General features: G+C 40.5%; 1 protein-coding gene across 2 annotated transcripts; it reads right to left on the reverse strand.

The window, feature by feature from the left end:
• Positions 1-6,930: 6,930 nt before the first annotated feature.
• Positions 6,931-10,039, reverse strand: LOC116737402 (somatostatin-1-like). Of its 2 annotated transcripts, XM_032590531.1 has the most exons (3): positions 10,018-10,039; positions 9,785-9,949; positions 6,931-7,317 (listed from the first exon to the last, which is right to left on the reverse strand). In XM_032590531.1, the coding sequence occupies exons 2-3, from the start codon at positions 9,929-9,931 to the stop codon at positions 7,105-7,107; spliced, it is 360 nt and encodes a 119-aa protein (XP_032446422.1). In that variant the 5' UTR covers positions 9,932-9,949; positions 10,018-10,039; the 3' UTR covers positions 6,931-7,104. The 2 variants fall into 2 exon arrangements, with proteins under 2 accessions (XP_032446422.1, XP_032446421.1); XM_032590530.1 differs by having other exon boundaries at positions 9,785-10,029.
• Positions 10,040-15,379: the final 5,340 nt, after the last annotated feature.

The following is a 15,379-nucleotide window of genomic DNA, read 5'->3' on the forward strand; positions in this document are numbered from 1 at the left end:
CGAGGATCAGACACACACGCATCGTTTTAATGAAACATCCTGAAATCTGTGGAGCAGCAGCAGCTCCTCCCAGCCCCTCATTCTTCCTCCTTCCATCCTCTGCTGCTTCCCAAGGCGCCGTCAGCAGGAACTTGTGAAAGAGCAGCTCTTCATCGTCACCTTGTCGTTCGGCAGAAGAAAAGCCGCAGCTGCGTCTCTGAAAGAGACGAAGATGAAAACCTTCGTGGTGGCGCCGTCTCGCTCTTGCAGCTTTTTGTTCTCAGAGAGACGGAGGCGACAGGAAGCTGAATCATCCTCACCTGTCAGAGCGCGCGCCTCGTCTTCTGCAGTTTGACAGAAAAATGCAGAAACACAAACAGCCTGTTGACATCTGAAGGCCGTTTGGGGCTCAGCGGAGAACAGAGGAACCGGGTTTGGGTTTTCAGCGGCTGACCTTCCAGCCGACATGAATCATCTTCAGGCTTCAGTCCTGCCTGTTATTGCTGCTGATCTGATCCAAATAGTAACTCATCGCTCTCGTCAGGCGTTTTCCCCCAGGCTCTGAAAACAGCAGTAATCAAACCACTTATAAAAAAGAACAATCTGGACAAATCACTACTGCAGAATTACAGGCCGACCTCTGACCTCCCATTCATCAGCAAAGTTATTGAAAAAGCTGTGTAAACAATTAACTAGCTTCCTAACTATAACCAACCTCTTTGACTCCTTCCAGTCTGGTTTTCGTGCTCACCACAGCACAGAGACCGCCCTGGTAAAAGTGTTCAATGACATCCATATAAATACGGACTGTGGCAGAACCACAGTGCTGGTTCTGGTTCTGTTGGATCTCAGTGCAGCTTTTGACACTGTTGACCATGACATATTACTGAATCGACTGGAGAGTTGGGTCGGACTCTCAGGTCCAGTGCTTAACTGGTTTGAATCCTACATAAAGAACAGGGATTTCTTTGTTTCAATTGAAAACTTTTCATCAAAGAGGTCAAAGGTCACATGTGGGGTACCCCAAGGTTCAATCCTAGGGCCCCTTTTATTCAATATTTATATGCTCCCACTAGCTCAGGTTATAACAGGAAATAATATTAGCTACCATAACTATGCAGATGACACACAGCTCTACATTACGATGTCACCAGGTGACCTTTGACCCCATCCAATCACTGAACAGATGCTTAGAACAGATAAATGTGTGGATGTGCCAAAACTTTCTCCAGCTGAACAGAAACAAAACTGAAGTTATTATTTTTGGACCTAAAGAGGAACGATCTAGAGTTATAGATCTAGAGTTATAGATATATAGTTATAGATCTAGAGCTATAGATCTAGAGTCAACGCACAGCTTCAGTTATTACAACTGAAAACCAGCGATCAGCCCGAAACCTGGGAGTAGTGATGGACTCTGACCTGAACCTCCAGAGCCACATAAAGACAGTCACAAAGTCGGCCTTCTATCACCTGAAGAACATTTCCAGGATTAAAGGACTAATGTCTCAGCCAGATCTAGAGAAACTCATCCATGCGTTCATCTTCAGTCGTATTGATTATTGCAACAGCGTCTTCACAGGTCTGTCCAACAAATCAATCAAACAGCTGCAGCTGATCCAGAATGCTGCTGCTGGCGTTCTGACTAAAACCAGGAAGATAGAGCACATAACACCAGTTTTAAAGTCCCTCCACTGGCTCCCTGTAGCTCAAAGAATAGACTTTAAAATACTGTTGTTAGTTTATAAATCACTGAACGGCTTAGCACCACAATACATTAAAGATCTGCTGTTGTTGTATCAACCTTCCAGACCTCTCAGGTCTTCCGGTTCTGGTTCTGCTCTGCATCCCCAGAACCAGAACCAAACGAGGAGAAGCAGCTTTCAGCATCTATGCACCACAAATTTGGAACAAACTTCCAGAAAACTGTAAAACAGCTGAAACACTGACTTCTTTTAAATCTCAACTGAAAACCCACCTGTTTAGAATTGTATTTGAAATGTAATCAATTACAAATTTATTGATGTAACTTGACTTAATGATTGATTCTATATTGCATTGTGTTTCTGTGTTTGATATGATGTAAAGCACTTTGAAATGCCTTGCTGCTGAAATGTGCTATACAAATAAAATTTGATTGATTGATTGATTGATTCATGGCCTCTAACTGATCGAACGTTAGCACTGATTTCTCCTTCCTGACCTTTTTCATCGTTGATGTTTGGATCAATCAACCTGTCAGCCCTCTCAGGTCTCCTGGTTCTGGTTCTGGTTCTGGTTCTGGTTCTGGTTCTGTTCTGCATCAGAACCAGAACAAAACATGGAGAAGCAGCATTCAGCTTCTATGCACCACAAATCTGGAGAAAACTTCCAGAAAACTGTAAAACTGCAGAAACACTGAGTTCCTTCAACTTCAGACTAAAATCCTTGTCAGAGTCGATTCTGAACCATAATCAATGGAACATTAATCAATATGTTTGATGGGTATCAATGATTTTGATGATGTCACTCATCAAAATGTAACGTTTGTTCAGTTGTTGACTGTACGGTGTTTCCTTTGTAATGATTGATTGATTGATTGATTGATTGATTGATTGATTGATTGATTGATTGATTGATTGATTGATTATCCCCTCTGGTTCTGGATTCTGTGCAGCTGTTAGCTGGAGAATGATCATTTCTCTTCTTAGTTTAAGGATGGCTGGAGGAAGATGATGACCACTCATAGCTTCTCAACAGAACCAACCCTAAGAGTCCTGACCTGTTTATAGTGCCACCTACTGTTGGATTAATGCATCTACAGGTTGCTTCAGTTGGACTCACAGGTGGAAGTGGTACTGAATGTTTTTGGAAAGCCTGGTTTAAAAACTGTCGGCCAGTTTTCAAAACCTGATAATAAATCATCTTGGCTGTAACAGGTTTGGTTGTACAGTGTGTGGAGTGAAATACAAACCAATTTCACTCAAAACATCCAGACGGGAAATTTTGTAAAACCTCTCAAGGTCGGATGTGAGTTCAGAGGAAACAAACATGGCCGACGAGGAAGACGCCGTGGCGACAGTGGACGACATTCAACAGAGAAAAACAAAACGACTCGGATGAGTTTAGATTCAAATCTGTGTTTCTGTCCTGATTGGATCCATGTAGAGTCGGGTAGTAACTAGTTACATTTACTCATTACATTTACTTCAGTAACCTTTTGGAAAGAATTTACCTTTAGGAGTATTTTTACTACATTTTACTCTAACTTGGGTAAAATTTTTGGATTTTCTTCCCACTGAATGAACATCAAACAAGTTTTAACTAAAAATCCACCAGACTGACTCACAGCTGCAGTTATGCTAAAGTTTTATGTTTTCTTATTGAAAGAAACTGATTTGGAAACATTTTATTTTGCCTGATTTTGTTATTTTTTGTAACTTATATGAATTATTGTCATTTGGGTCCTTAAAATACCAAAATTTCATTACTTTTTACTTTGTAAAACTTTAAATGAAACATTTTAATAAAAGTTTCATTAAAACTTTTATTTTAATGAAATAAAAGTTTCATTATTTTACTCTTACTTGATAAAAACATGTTGAAGTAGTTCTGCTCTTACATTAGTAAATTTTGGGGGGTTTTTTTCTCTGCTAACAGTGAAAAGCAAAACAAAAACGTCACATATCCCCTACTCCAACATCTTTCTAACCAACACGGCCAGACAGAGATTTAAAGAGGAGCAGCAAAAGCAAAGGAGGTGGAACAGCAGAGCGGATGGAGTCATCCAGGACATGTTAGTGTGGGATATTGTCTCTGCTGCCTGGATATGGAGCTGTTAGCTCAGCATGACGGTCTTCAGTCAGAGGCCTCTTTGGATTTGTTGTAAGACTGACTGCTACAGCTGCGACCGCATCAACCGTCCACAACGACTGCTTGACGGTACCAGAACTCTATCAAATTCAAACTTTAAGTCTCCCAGTTTGTTCCTTCAGGAAGTAGAACCTTCCAGCGATAACAGAATCGCCTCTCGGGTCAAACTGTGGCTCCGCCCTCTTTCCGTATCACCGGCCTGCAGACCGACCCGAGGGCTCGGCGCTTTACCCACAATGCACCAGGGTTAAACTCGGATCCAAATCTGCCGACACCCGATAACGTAACCGTGGCAACCAGCTTTGTTTCTGCTGCTGTCCCACTAGTCAGGGCTGACTGATGGCAGTTTGACCTTTGACCCCTTTGAGATGGAATGACATTGTCATGCTGTGTGTGTGTGTGTGTGTGGGTGTGTGTGTGTGTGTGAGTGAGATGCTTCCTCTTGCTGCTGATTAGTCGTCTTTTTGTTTCCAATGAATCGACTTTTTAAGGTGAGAAACGGCATCAGCATCTATTCACACACACACACACACACACACACACACACACACACACACACACACACACACACACACACACCCACACACACACACACACACACACACGCACACACACACACACACACACACACACACACTTTGAGCTGAAGTGTGTGTGTTCCAGTAAAGCTTTCAGCTGTAATTAAAGCTCATCAGCGTTTATTAGAGCGTTTGAAACGCAGTCGTCTGATTGGCTGCTGGGCTCTTTGTGCCTCTGCAGCTGCAGCTTCCTGTTAGCGGAGAAACGCTCGGCGTGTGAAGACACCTGCAGCGCGCCGGCGGCGCCGCAGGACGACTTCAGCTCAGAGTTAAGCTCTGGACCGACGGAGCAGCAGAACCTCAGAACCAGCTGCAATTTACTGAAATGTTACGAAACGTTTTAATTTGTGACATTCGTTCAACAACAAGCATCTCAAACCAAAACTGACTTTTTACGTCCAAAATTAGGACGCAGTAATAAGACCAGGCTAAGAAAACCACAAAAATAAAGTCGTAATAATATGAAAAATAAAGTCAAAGTACAAAGAACAGTAGAAACTCTGAATATTACAAGAATAAACTCACAATAATACACAAAAGAAAGTCATAATAATATGAGAATATTATGTGAATAAAGTCAATATAATTAGAATTAAGTTGTATGAGAAAAAGAATAGTTGTAACAAAAATCATAATACAAAAATAAACTCAGAATATTGCGAGAATAAAGTGAAATGACAAAAAATGTCTTAATATTATGAGAATAAAGTTCTGACGGTTAGCCTGTGAAAAGGTCCTGCTACTGGAGGAGGGGCTTAGTGCTGTCAATCACCCTGGTGTACGCTTCTCAGTGTGCTAATGGTGGGGACACATCAGACCTTTGCAGATAAACTGTTAATGCTCTGTAAGTGGCGGCTATGCTAACTAGCTTAGCATCCTGACGGTGTGTTGAGGGGAACCAGCAGAGAAAAGACGAGCGTCATGACGACCTCACAGACTTTCATGTTGCAGTTTGTAACGTTGTTATTCTTACTGCAGCTTTTTTCAGTATTTTCTGAACCTATGTGTGTTTTTTGCTCGTCACTTTGCTGCTGAATTTTCTCACTGAGGAATAATAAATAATATTTATATTTCTTATTGGACTTTTGTGTTCATGTTCTGATCGTCTATTCTTATTTTTTGATACAAACATGACTAAATAAAGTGCGGTTTTTATAAATAAATGTGATTTTCTGGATTATTCTAGATTGTTTTCTTGCACATTTCAACTTAATAATTATAAACTTCAGTATTCTTTATTTACAGAAACTTAATGAGTAATTAAATATTGATTTTTCCTGCCACATAATGAATCCAAAGGACTTAAAATGTGTGAAGAACTGATTCTTTCTCCTCCAAACGTGGGAGAAGAAGCAGAACGAGGATTTTAACGCTGCGAATGTTTTATTAAAGTGAAACTTTAAATCAATTCTGTTTCCATCGTCTCTCCCTGAAACATATTTCATTAAAAACACTAACAAGAGGAAAAGCTGCGAGTGAAAAACTTCAATATGAGATGTTGGATAAACGGAGACGAGAGCAGCGAGTCGCCGAAACGTCGTCAAGATAAAAACTGAGTTTATGGGCCGTTTGTAGATTAACAGCAGTAATTTGGGTTTTTTAGCCATTAGAGATAATTATTAGTCATTAGAGATAAAACTGGGGGTTCATTTTTTAAAGTCATATTTGTCCTATTTATTATTTAATAAATGTAACAGTTTCATAGTAAATATTTAGTTTGACGTTAAATATTTAGCGAGGAGCTAAAAATGTAGCTCCAAACTAAATATTCAGATCTGAGCTAGCTAATCATTTAGCTATAATGCTAATTCATAGCTAAATGTTTAGCTAATTTGCAAATTAACTTGCTGATAAATGTGGAGGATGTGACTTTACTGATAACACTGCAAAAATAAAATATCTTACCAAGAAAGATTGGTAATATTTTTAGTGCAAACATCTCAGTTAGCTTGAAATAAGACAAAACTAACAAACAGCTTTTCAGCAAGATATTAGGAAAAATAGGTCCAGTTCTGTTATTTCACATATAATAAGACATTTTATCATATTATAAATGAAATAATCTTCTAATAAAACCAGAACTTTTTCGTCAGTTTGTGTTATATTGAGCTCATATAACCCACTGACAGGTTCTTTTAATGTTTTAGTTGAAACCCTCTCAGCATGTCAACCACAATATCTGGAAGATTATATGAAGCCAGAATAATTTAATCCAAACAGTTCATTAAATCAATCTGGACCAATGAAGCCATGGAGATGAAAGAGGAAGAGATCAGAAAAGTTCAGTTAATTTGGCCGGATTGTTTAAATGTTTGAATTCAATTTATTACTTTTAAAAATTGCCTGGAGGTGATTTTAGTAATAAATTGGCTCTAAATAACTAAATAAAGTGAACTGAACTGAATGGTTCCTGTTCGGAGACCGAGGAGCTCAGATCTGATCTGTCATCAGCTCCTCGTTGCCATGGAGACCCCCAATGAAGGCCGAGCCCGCCCCTCGTCTTCCTCAGCAGACACAGGAGGTTTTCTCAAACAGATTTTATTCAAACCAACAATTAAAAATAGCTTCATGGTGTTTACATTCAGAAAGAATCAGCTCAGAAAGGTCAGAACATTTCACCCAAACTGACCAGGGATCAGTTTCTGTACAGGAGGAGGAGGAGAAGGAGGAGGAGGAGGAGGAGGAGGAGGAAGGCTCAGCAGGACGTGAAGGTCTTCCAGAAGAAGTTCTTGCAGCCCGCCTTCCTCTCCCGGGGGGCGAGCAGCGGCCCGCTGCTGGCGGCGCGCTCCAGGTCCACGCGGATGTCCTCCGGCTCGCCTTCAGGGAACCCGTCCTCCTCCAGAGCCTCGTTCTCCATCTGCAGGAGGTCGGAGAGGAGCAGCTCCGCCAGCGAGGAGCGAGACGCGTCCTGAGGGACAGAGGACACGGTCACCTGCAGGTTCCTCCAACTCACAGGAAGGAATCAGAAAACGTCCTGCCACCAGGGGGCGCCTGCTCTTTCGCTGAACCATACAGCTTTAACACATAAATGTTAAAGCTCTGACTTTGGACCCATTGGGATCAAAGGGAAACATTTCCGCTAATTTGCTAATAGCCAAGCTAATTTTTTCGGTTAGCACTTAACACACTTAGCTTCCCCTACATTTATTTCTCAGAATAAATCCTAAAGCGTTTTTTACCTGGAAGTTCAGCAAACCTGCCTGAAGTTTGGGTTAAAAATTCTTCAGTTAGACGATTGTTTTTCAGCTTTTATTTTGAAGTTCCATTTCCTGTCCTCCTGGGGGTTACAGTCTTTCAACGTCCGATATGATTTGAATTGAACTTAGCGCTTTAGCGTTAGCTGAACTAAGGTTTATGATTAGCACTGTGGTGTTAGCACAGCTAGCCTTTCAGTTAGCGATGTCCATCACTGAGGACATTATATTATTATTATTATTATTATTATTATTATTATTATTATTATTATTATTATTATTATTATTATTATTCATTAACGTCACGTCTTCAGTTTAAAAGCCAGAATGTAATGAAACGATGAGACGTTTGCGCTTCAGGAAAGATCCTGAAAGTTTCCAGATCTGGAGCTAAAAATGCTTCAATAACAACGAGAGCTGGATGTGAACTGATCACACAGAGGTCAGAGTTCAACTTTTAACCTGAGTTTCTTCTGGATCTTCACAGGAAAACAGATTAGATTCAGTTTTTGTTCTGAAACTGCAGATAATAAACACAAACCACATCAGCTTCATTAAACTGGTTCATTCTGGGATAAAACCAGTTCAAAATAAATAACATTAAATAGTAAAATAGTCAAATAGTAAATAAAATTTGTTTTCCTCAGATGGAGATTTTTAAGACTGAGCCGTTTCTGATTTATTCGTTTCAGAGGATTTTTAGTTCAGTTGGAGATTCTGAGCCGAAACGTCGATGATGTGGAAAAATTACAGTTAGGTTCCACCTGCTGGTTGTATTGCTATATGTTTATTCTAAGTTCTGTATTTTCCCACCAAGTTAAAGCTGTTTGGGTTTCATGCACAAGGTTGGACGTTGTTTTTCTCAGCTGCATGGGAACCAGTCTGATTCCCTGCTTTGGATCCCTTTGTACAAAACTCATGTGTTTCTCTGCTGGCAGAGCTTTTCGTTTCAGACCTGCTTCATTACTGATTGATTGTGAGCTCTCTGAGTTGTGCACAATTCATGAATAAACCTGATTGAGTGATTTTACCTGAACAGTGCTTGGAAATAGTATTTTTCCACGACAGTCGATCAGCCAGAAACCAGCAGCTTTAACTCATTCATTCATTATAATTCAAATAAAAACGTTCATTTAAAAGGTTCATTTAAAAGGTTCATTTAAAAGGTTCATTTAAAAGGTTCATTTAAAAAGTTCATTTAAAACGTTCATTTAAAACGTTCATTTAAAACGTTCATTTAAAACGTTCATTTCAGTTTGTTTCATATTTTCAGTTCCAGTTTTGCAGGCGTCTGCAACATTTACAATCTGCCAGAGAAATAAAACTCATTTCAAAACGCAAATGTAAAAAAAAGTTTAAATGTTTGAAAAGATGATATTTGTAAATTATTATAAACACATTTAGAAATTACAACAAAAAAAATATTTTAGTTTGATTCTGTTGAAAACATTAACGGCTTAAAAAAAACTGTTTGTTTTTTTTTACTGTATTTTAAAAGTTTTGGATGAAACTAAAGAAAACGTCATAAAATCTGAACTTCTTCATATTTTCACTGAAGCCGTGTTGAAATATTGAAATAAACTGACGGGATAATTATTCTGCAGCAAATACGGAGAATAAATTAAAATCCATATTCCAGAGTAAGTTTGTGGTAAAAATAAAGTTAAACAGAAGGAAATGCAAAGAGAATATTATATTTAATAATATTAATAATTATAATTTTCACCAGCAAATGGGATTTCTGAAAATCAGTTTAGTCACAAGTTAAATAAAAATGTTTCTAAAAGGGATTCTAAGGTTCAGATCATATTTTTAAATTAATAAAATGTAAAATATAATAACTCAGATGTAAAATCCAGAATATTTATTCTCTATTAGAAATTATTATAAAATAATTTCATGTAAATCAAACGTTTACCTTTAATGATAATCATTAATTAACACCGTAATGATTAAATTAATGAAACTAAAAACTGCTGAGTTTTTGTCTTATTTGTTGACTTCAGAGAAATAAACTTTTCCGATCATTAAAATCTTTTGTTGCGCAAAATTATTAATGAAATATTAAAACACCGACTTTACTTTTATGACCCGGGATCATTTCAGATTTCTCTGTAACTTTAAACAGAACTTTGGTCCAGTTTAAAAGCGCGGTTCTGATCGGTTCTGATCGGTACCGACCTGTTTGGAGCTGAGCAGCGGGGTCCGGTGCAGCAGCAGGCGGAGTTTGGAGTCTCTCTGTGCGGCGGAGGAGCAGCTGATGGAGGCGCTGAGGGAGAGGAGGAGCAGGAGGAGGCAGCGCAGGCTGAGGGAGGACAACATCTTCATCCTCTGTGTGTCTGTCTGACTGACTGTCTGTCTGTCTGTCTGTCTGTCTGTCTGTCTGTCTGTCTGTCTGTCTGACTGACTGTCTGTCTGTCTGTCTGTCTGTCTGCGGCGCGGCGGCTCTTCTGCCTCTGTCCCGGCACAGAGCGGCTCTTATAGCCCTGCTGGCGTCACCCGATGGACGGAGGGGGTGACTGATGATGATGATGATGATGATGATGATGATGATGATGATGATGATGATGATGATGATGATGATGATGATGATGATGTTTCCATCTTTTTAGTGAAATGATCCGTTTTTAAAATCTTCTTCTTCTGGTTTCCTGCTGATCGCTCCGTGGGTTTGTCAACCTGAGGCCCGTGGACCCGCAGCTGGACGCTCCGAGGCGATCCGGGGGTCAGAGTTCACAGTTCAGGCGTTTTCCTGACTCTATCAGTTTAGTTTGTATTTGGTCCATTAGAATATTCTGTACCACTTTATTTGAAGGGTAACTAGTAACTAGTTACATTTACTTCAGTAAATCTTTTGAAAATAAAAAAAACTTTTAGGAATAATTTTACTTTTTACTTTTACTTGAGTCATTTTAACAAGGGTTATGGTTACAAGATGGAGGCGTCACATTTTAGCGGTTGGAGGATTTTTCTTTAGCCTGTGGCTAAAGACCAGGAGCCCATTTTTCCTGCTAGCGCTAGGCTAGCACGTTACCTTTGGCTGTATTTACCAGAATGCCCTGCGCTGTAGTCCACTTCCTGCTTTTGGAGCGGTCTCCGGTCTGCTTGGTGTTCACATTCAAACCAAATCAGAGGTCACTTCAACTGAACCCAGACCGAGGTTTGGAGGACCAGAGGTCAGAGGTCACACCTCACCAACCGGACAGGACTTTCTAAACAACGGACTGGAGTTGGGTTAAAGCGGATTGGACAGAGCTGGTGGGAATGATGACCAGTGAAATTCTTAAAATCCCAAAAATCTGAAGAACCTGGAACATCTGGAAGGAAGCAGAGCGTCACAGCCTCTGTGGCTCGTCTGGAGTTTCCAGATGTTTTGAAGTTTTCTTCAACATAAAAAAGCTTCTGATCGTTTAGAGCTTTCTTCCGAAAAGTCCAGAAACATTCAGATCTCCTCGAGCATCTAGACGGTCCAGAGGACCACTCAGAGTCTTAAGGTCCAGAATATTTATTTGTTTCTGGAGCTTCAGATGTTTCCATCTAACTATCATGCAGATTTTGAAATGTCGCAAAAAAAACAACAAAAAAAAACACAAATCATTTGTGTTCCCATCTGCCAGCTTAGAGAGACTCAACCAGGCGCTGGAAGCCTGATGTCATCAGATGGCCGTGGTAAACAGGAAAGTAGAGGTCGCTAACTAGCATAGAGCAAACATCTCAGACAAACTGAGACTTTGAGATTCCCCTGTTTGGTGCCTCTGGTAAGGCTCAGAGCCACCGGTGGATGGGAACGTTCACGACATCAGAAACTTATTCAGCATTTCCATTTCCTCTTAACGCATCGAATCTTTTCAGAAAACCAAAAACCACCTCAAACGAGCGTAAAACTTTTTTCAGAAGATGAGGGAAGTTATTTTGAACTTGTTGTTCATTCGACCTTTTTAATGCAACTTTGATGGAAACACAACTAATGTCCTCCCGAAGAATCTGAGGCGCCTGGATGAATCTAGAACTAGAACATCCAGGAATGTTTTCAGCTGAAGCGTCAGGAGCAAAACCGAGTGACTGGATTCTCAAACGTTCACAACCTCCAGATGTTTTTTATCATAAGTGTCTTAGAGCTTCTGGAAAGTCCAGAAACATCTGGAGCACCAGGGAGTTTTAGAGAATCTGAATAGTGTGGCAGATCTGAGAGCAAGTGGCTCCTCATTTAATGCAGAATTTTAGAGTCCTGATGGTTTTCAGTGTAGTGAATAAATCAGAGCTGAGTTTAAACTCGGTTTTCTGTAACTGGGGTGCCGTCTGAAGCCGTCGGTACCAAACCAGTCAAACTGAACTCATGCAGCATTAAGGAGGATTTTTGACTCTTCCTGCAGAGATGATCAAATTTTTCGCCCATTTGAGGCTTCAACGGTTTGAGGAGCCAGTGATAAATGTCAATGCGTTCGGTGAAGCGTAGAATTCTGCTTTTAGTCATTAGTTCCCCCCTCTTCCTCCTGGTTCCCAGTTGGGGGGTCCATCACAGCGAGCCGCTGGCCACGCCGGCCTGTAATGGTCCCGATGCCTGCAGGGTTTGTCATTAACTCGCTGATAGCACAAACACTCAGCTGAACGCTTATTAAATGCTGCAGACACTTATTGTTTCTCCTGATTAAATCCTCCTCCACACAAATATCTGAGCTCCCTGTCTGAGCTGCTCGTGTTTGTAGGACAGACGAAGGAAAAACCTGGAACAATCGCTGAGCCTTTACTTCCTGTCTGTAACAACAACTCGTTTCATCTAATTAGCTTCATGGTTTTCTCTTAAAATCCACTTGAAGTTCCAGGTGTTAATTTGTCTCATTATTCCTGAAAAAACATCTAACGAAGTTTTCTCCTCCTGATGGTCCGGTCGACCCGGTTCTACTGGAAATAGAACCTCATCATCTGCTCCACCTCCAGCTGCTGTGGTTCTCTGAGTCAAACCAACCTGTTCCCCTCCTGGCCTGTGGGGGCGCTGCACCAAGAACCACTGAAGGAAACGACACAAAAACCTCTGAAGACACTGAGAGCAACTTCCTGTTTCACCAGATGGAAACAAGATGGAGGCGTCAGATTTTAGCGGTTGGAGGATTTCTCTTTAGTCTTTGGCTGAAGACCAGGAGCCATTTCTGCTGATAGCGCTAGGCTAGCATGTTTGGTTTGCTTTTATTTACCCAGAATGCCCTGTGCTGTAGTTCACTTCCTGCTTTTGGAGCGGTCTCAGGTCCGCTTTGCAAATGAACTTGGTTCATTTGCATTCAAACCGAACCAGAGTTCACTTCAACTGAACCCAGACCGAGGTTTGTCGGCGGACCGGAGTTCGATTAGCGTTCACATCTCATCAACCGAACCCGAAGCCGAACTGGGCTGGTGGGAATGAATGACGAACCATTAACATGTCCATAAGTAGAAACTATTCATTATTATCAAACATGACGTTGACATGAGTTAAGATTATCAGGTCATAATTGTAGATTCAGGCGTCATCTGCATAACAACTGACCTCTTTGGTTAAAAACATTAGAGAGCCCATGAAGATCACAACGTTGTGTTCTCAGACCCTTTTTGTCACAACCAGTTTTGACTGAAAAGTGATTTTGTGTTTGGTCAGAATTTTATTGGTTTGTTTTTATGTGGAAACGAACCTGTGTGACCTCTGACCTCTCCTCTACAGAGACCGGCATGTTAGGTGTTGGATGAACAAGGTCATTAAAACGGGAGGTGACATCAGAACACAGATGAAATGCATATCTGTTGGACCAGAACCTTGAACTCCTTCTCCTCGGTTCCGGTCCGTCCCACCGTCCCACCGTCCCACGATGCTCTTCTGACCTCAGTTATTCCTCATGACCTCCTAACAGCCGTTCCTCTTTCCTTACGAAACCAAAGCTGAAACATCGTGACGTGTTTCTGCAGTGGGGCTCGGCCAGGTGAGTCGGCCCGGTGAGTCTTCTGGACCTGGAAGGCTTCTTCTGCCTGAAGTTGTTGGCTTTACTTGAAAATCTCTGCGTGTTTCTTTTTTCCCAGCCTGCCCTGAACTCATCCCGCAGTGGAGGCTGTAATCTTCTTTAATGTGGTAAATCTGTGGGAGCTTCAGTAATGTTCCTGTTCCTGCTGCTACAGCAAACACTAATCAAACCTCTGCTGTTTGTTTTACTGCGCTGTGAGCTGTGAGCTGTGTTTAAACCATTCATCAGCTTCTATCTGGAAACAACAAACTGAAGAATCCATCACAGCGTACATCCATCCTGCTGCTTCCTCAGATCTTCCCCCGAAAGGTTTGGCGCAAATCAGGCAAATGTTCAGATTTTAAAGCTTTTTCTGAATCAAAAAAAATAAATCTTAACGTCAAAGATTCTGCTGGATCCTGATTTTACCATAAGATGTATTCATCGGCTGCGCCAAGATTTAGTTTTTATGGACAAGAGAAACATTTTTGTAAATGTTGGCACTGCTAGCTGAAAATGTAGCTATGCTAACTCTGAAGTTATAAACATTAGAGCTGAAACCTGATTCCAATATTATACTTTGCAAAAATATGTTGAGACTTGTGATTACAGTTTGTGATTCTTTGTAAGACATTTGACTCACAGTTTTAGTTTTATAGTTGCTGAGTTTTATTTTTTTTTTTCTTCTTATTTTTTTGCTAATATGATATTTTATAAAATACAAAAAGTGTTTTGTAAAATACTTGAGAGAACATGAAGAAAAGAAATGGAACTGCTGCAAAGCAAATGTCAAAATAAGAGCACTAATATAAATACCAAACTACTTGAAGAATATCTAATAGTTGATAACTAAAACTTCAACATAGATGTCAGATTTTATTCAACTGAAAACTTCCAAAACATCCAAGTAAATTAAAAATAAACTTGTGTAGAGGCTAATTGCGCTAAGTATTTTTAAATTTAGCAAAAGCACTAAAGTGAAAATTAGCTTTGCTATTACTAGAGGAGCTCATTTTTAGCTTAGCGCTATATAATTTATCCTATAAAATCTATTGAGTGGAAGCTAGGTGAGCTAAATGTAATCAAAGCAAATTTGCAACACTAAAAATTAGCAGAGCTCATTTTTAGCTTAGTGTTTTATAATTTATCCAGTGAATCTATTGAGAGGAAGCTAACTGAGGTAAATGTTTTCAAAGTTAGCTAAAATGTTAAGCTAAAACTTAGATCCCCTATTATTAGCAACGCTCATTTTTAGCTCAGAGCTTTAAAATTAATACAGAAAAAAAACATTTAGGGTAAGCTAAGTGTGCTAAACATTTTCAAAGTTTGCAAAAACACAAACTTTTTGCAAACTTAATTAGCAGAGCTAATTAAAAATTAGCTCTGCTAGTGGCGCATTAGCGGATTAGCGGAAGCGAGCGCACCGCCGAAACACAACAGCTTTTCCTTCTCGCCAACATCAGTGAATTCTGGGAACTTTCATGTTTTTTGTGGACTCCATTTTCTTTCACATATGCCCCCCAACATCCCTTAGAGCTGCAGGAACTTTAAACTCCAACGGGAGAAAACACCCGTCGTTTCACCTGGTAACCATGGTGACATCTCTGGTTTCCTAGCAACGTCCTGGATCTGCCTGCAGCCGTGTGGGGAAGATAACCGCAGAGGACACGTCGAGCTTCACGCCCGTCCCGCCCTGTTACTGCGGGAAATGGCAGCCTCCTGTTCTGGCAGCTGATTGGTTCAGGCTGCCAGTGAGTCAGACCGGAGGAGCGGATCGTTACTCCGTCTGCACCGACCTGCTGGACATCAT

The sequence above is a fragment of the Xiphophorus hellerii genome, chromosome 18 (genome assembly GCF_003331165.1).
Source record: "Xiphophorus hellerii strain 12219 chromosome 18, Xiphophorus_hellerii-4.1, whole genome shotgun sequence".
NCBI classification, from domain to species: Eukaryota; Metazoa; Chordata; class Actinopteri; order Cyprinodontiformes; family Poeciliidae; genus Xiphophorus; species Xiphophorus hellerii.

Bases quoted from the DNA above. Each gene is read 5' to 3' on its own strand.
- LOC116737402 (XM_032590531.1), bottom strand. From the start codon at position 9,931: ATGAAGATGTTGTCCTCCCTCAGCCTGCGCTGCCTCCTCCTGCTCCTC. The intron at 7,318-9,784 runs GTCGGTACCGAT...TCTGTCCCTCAG, and splicing joins CGCTGCTCAGCTCCAAACAG to GACGCGTCTCGCTCCTCGCT.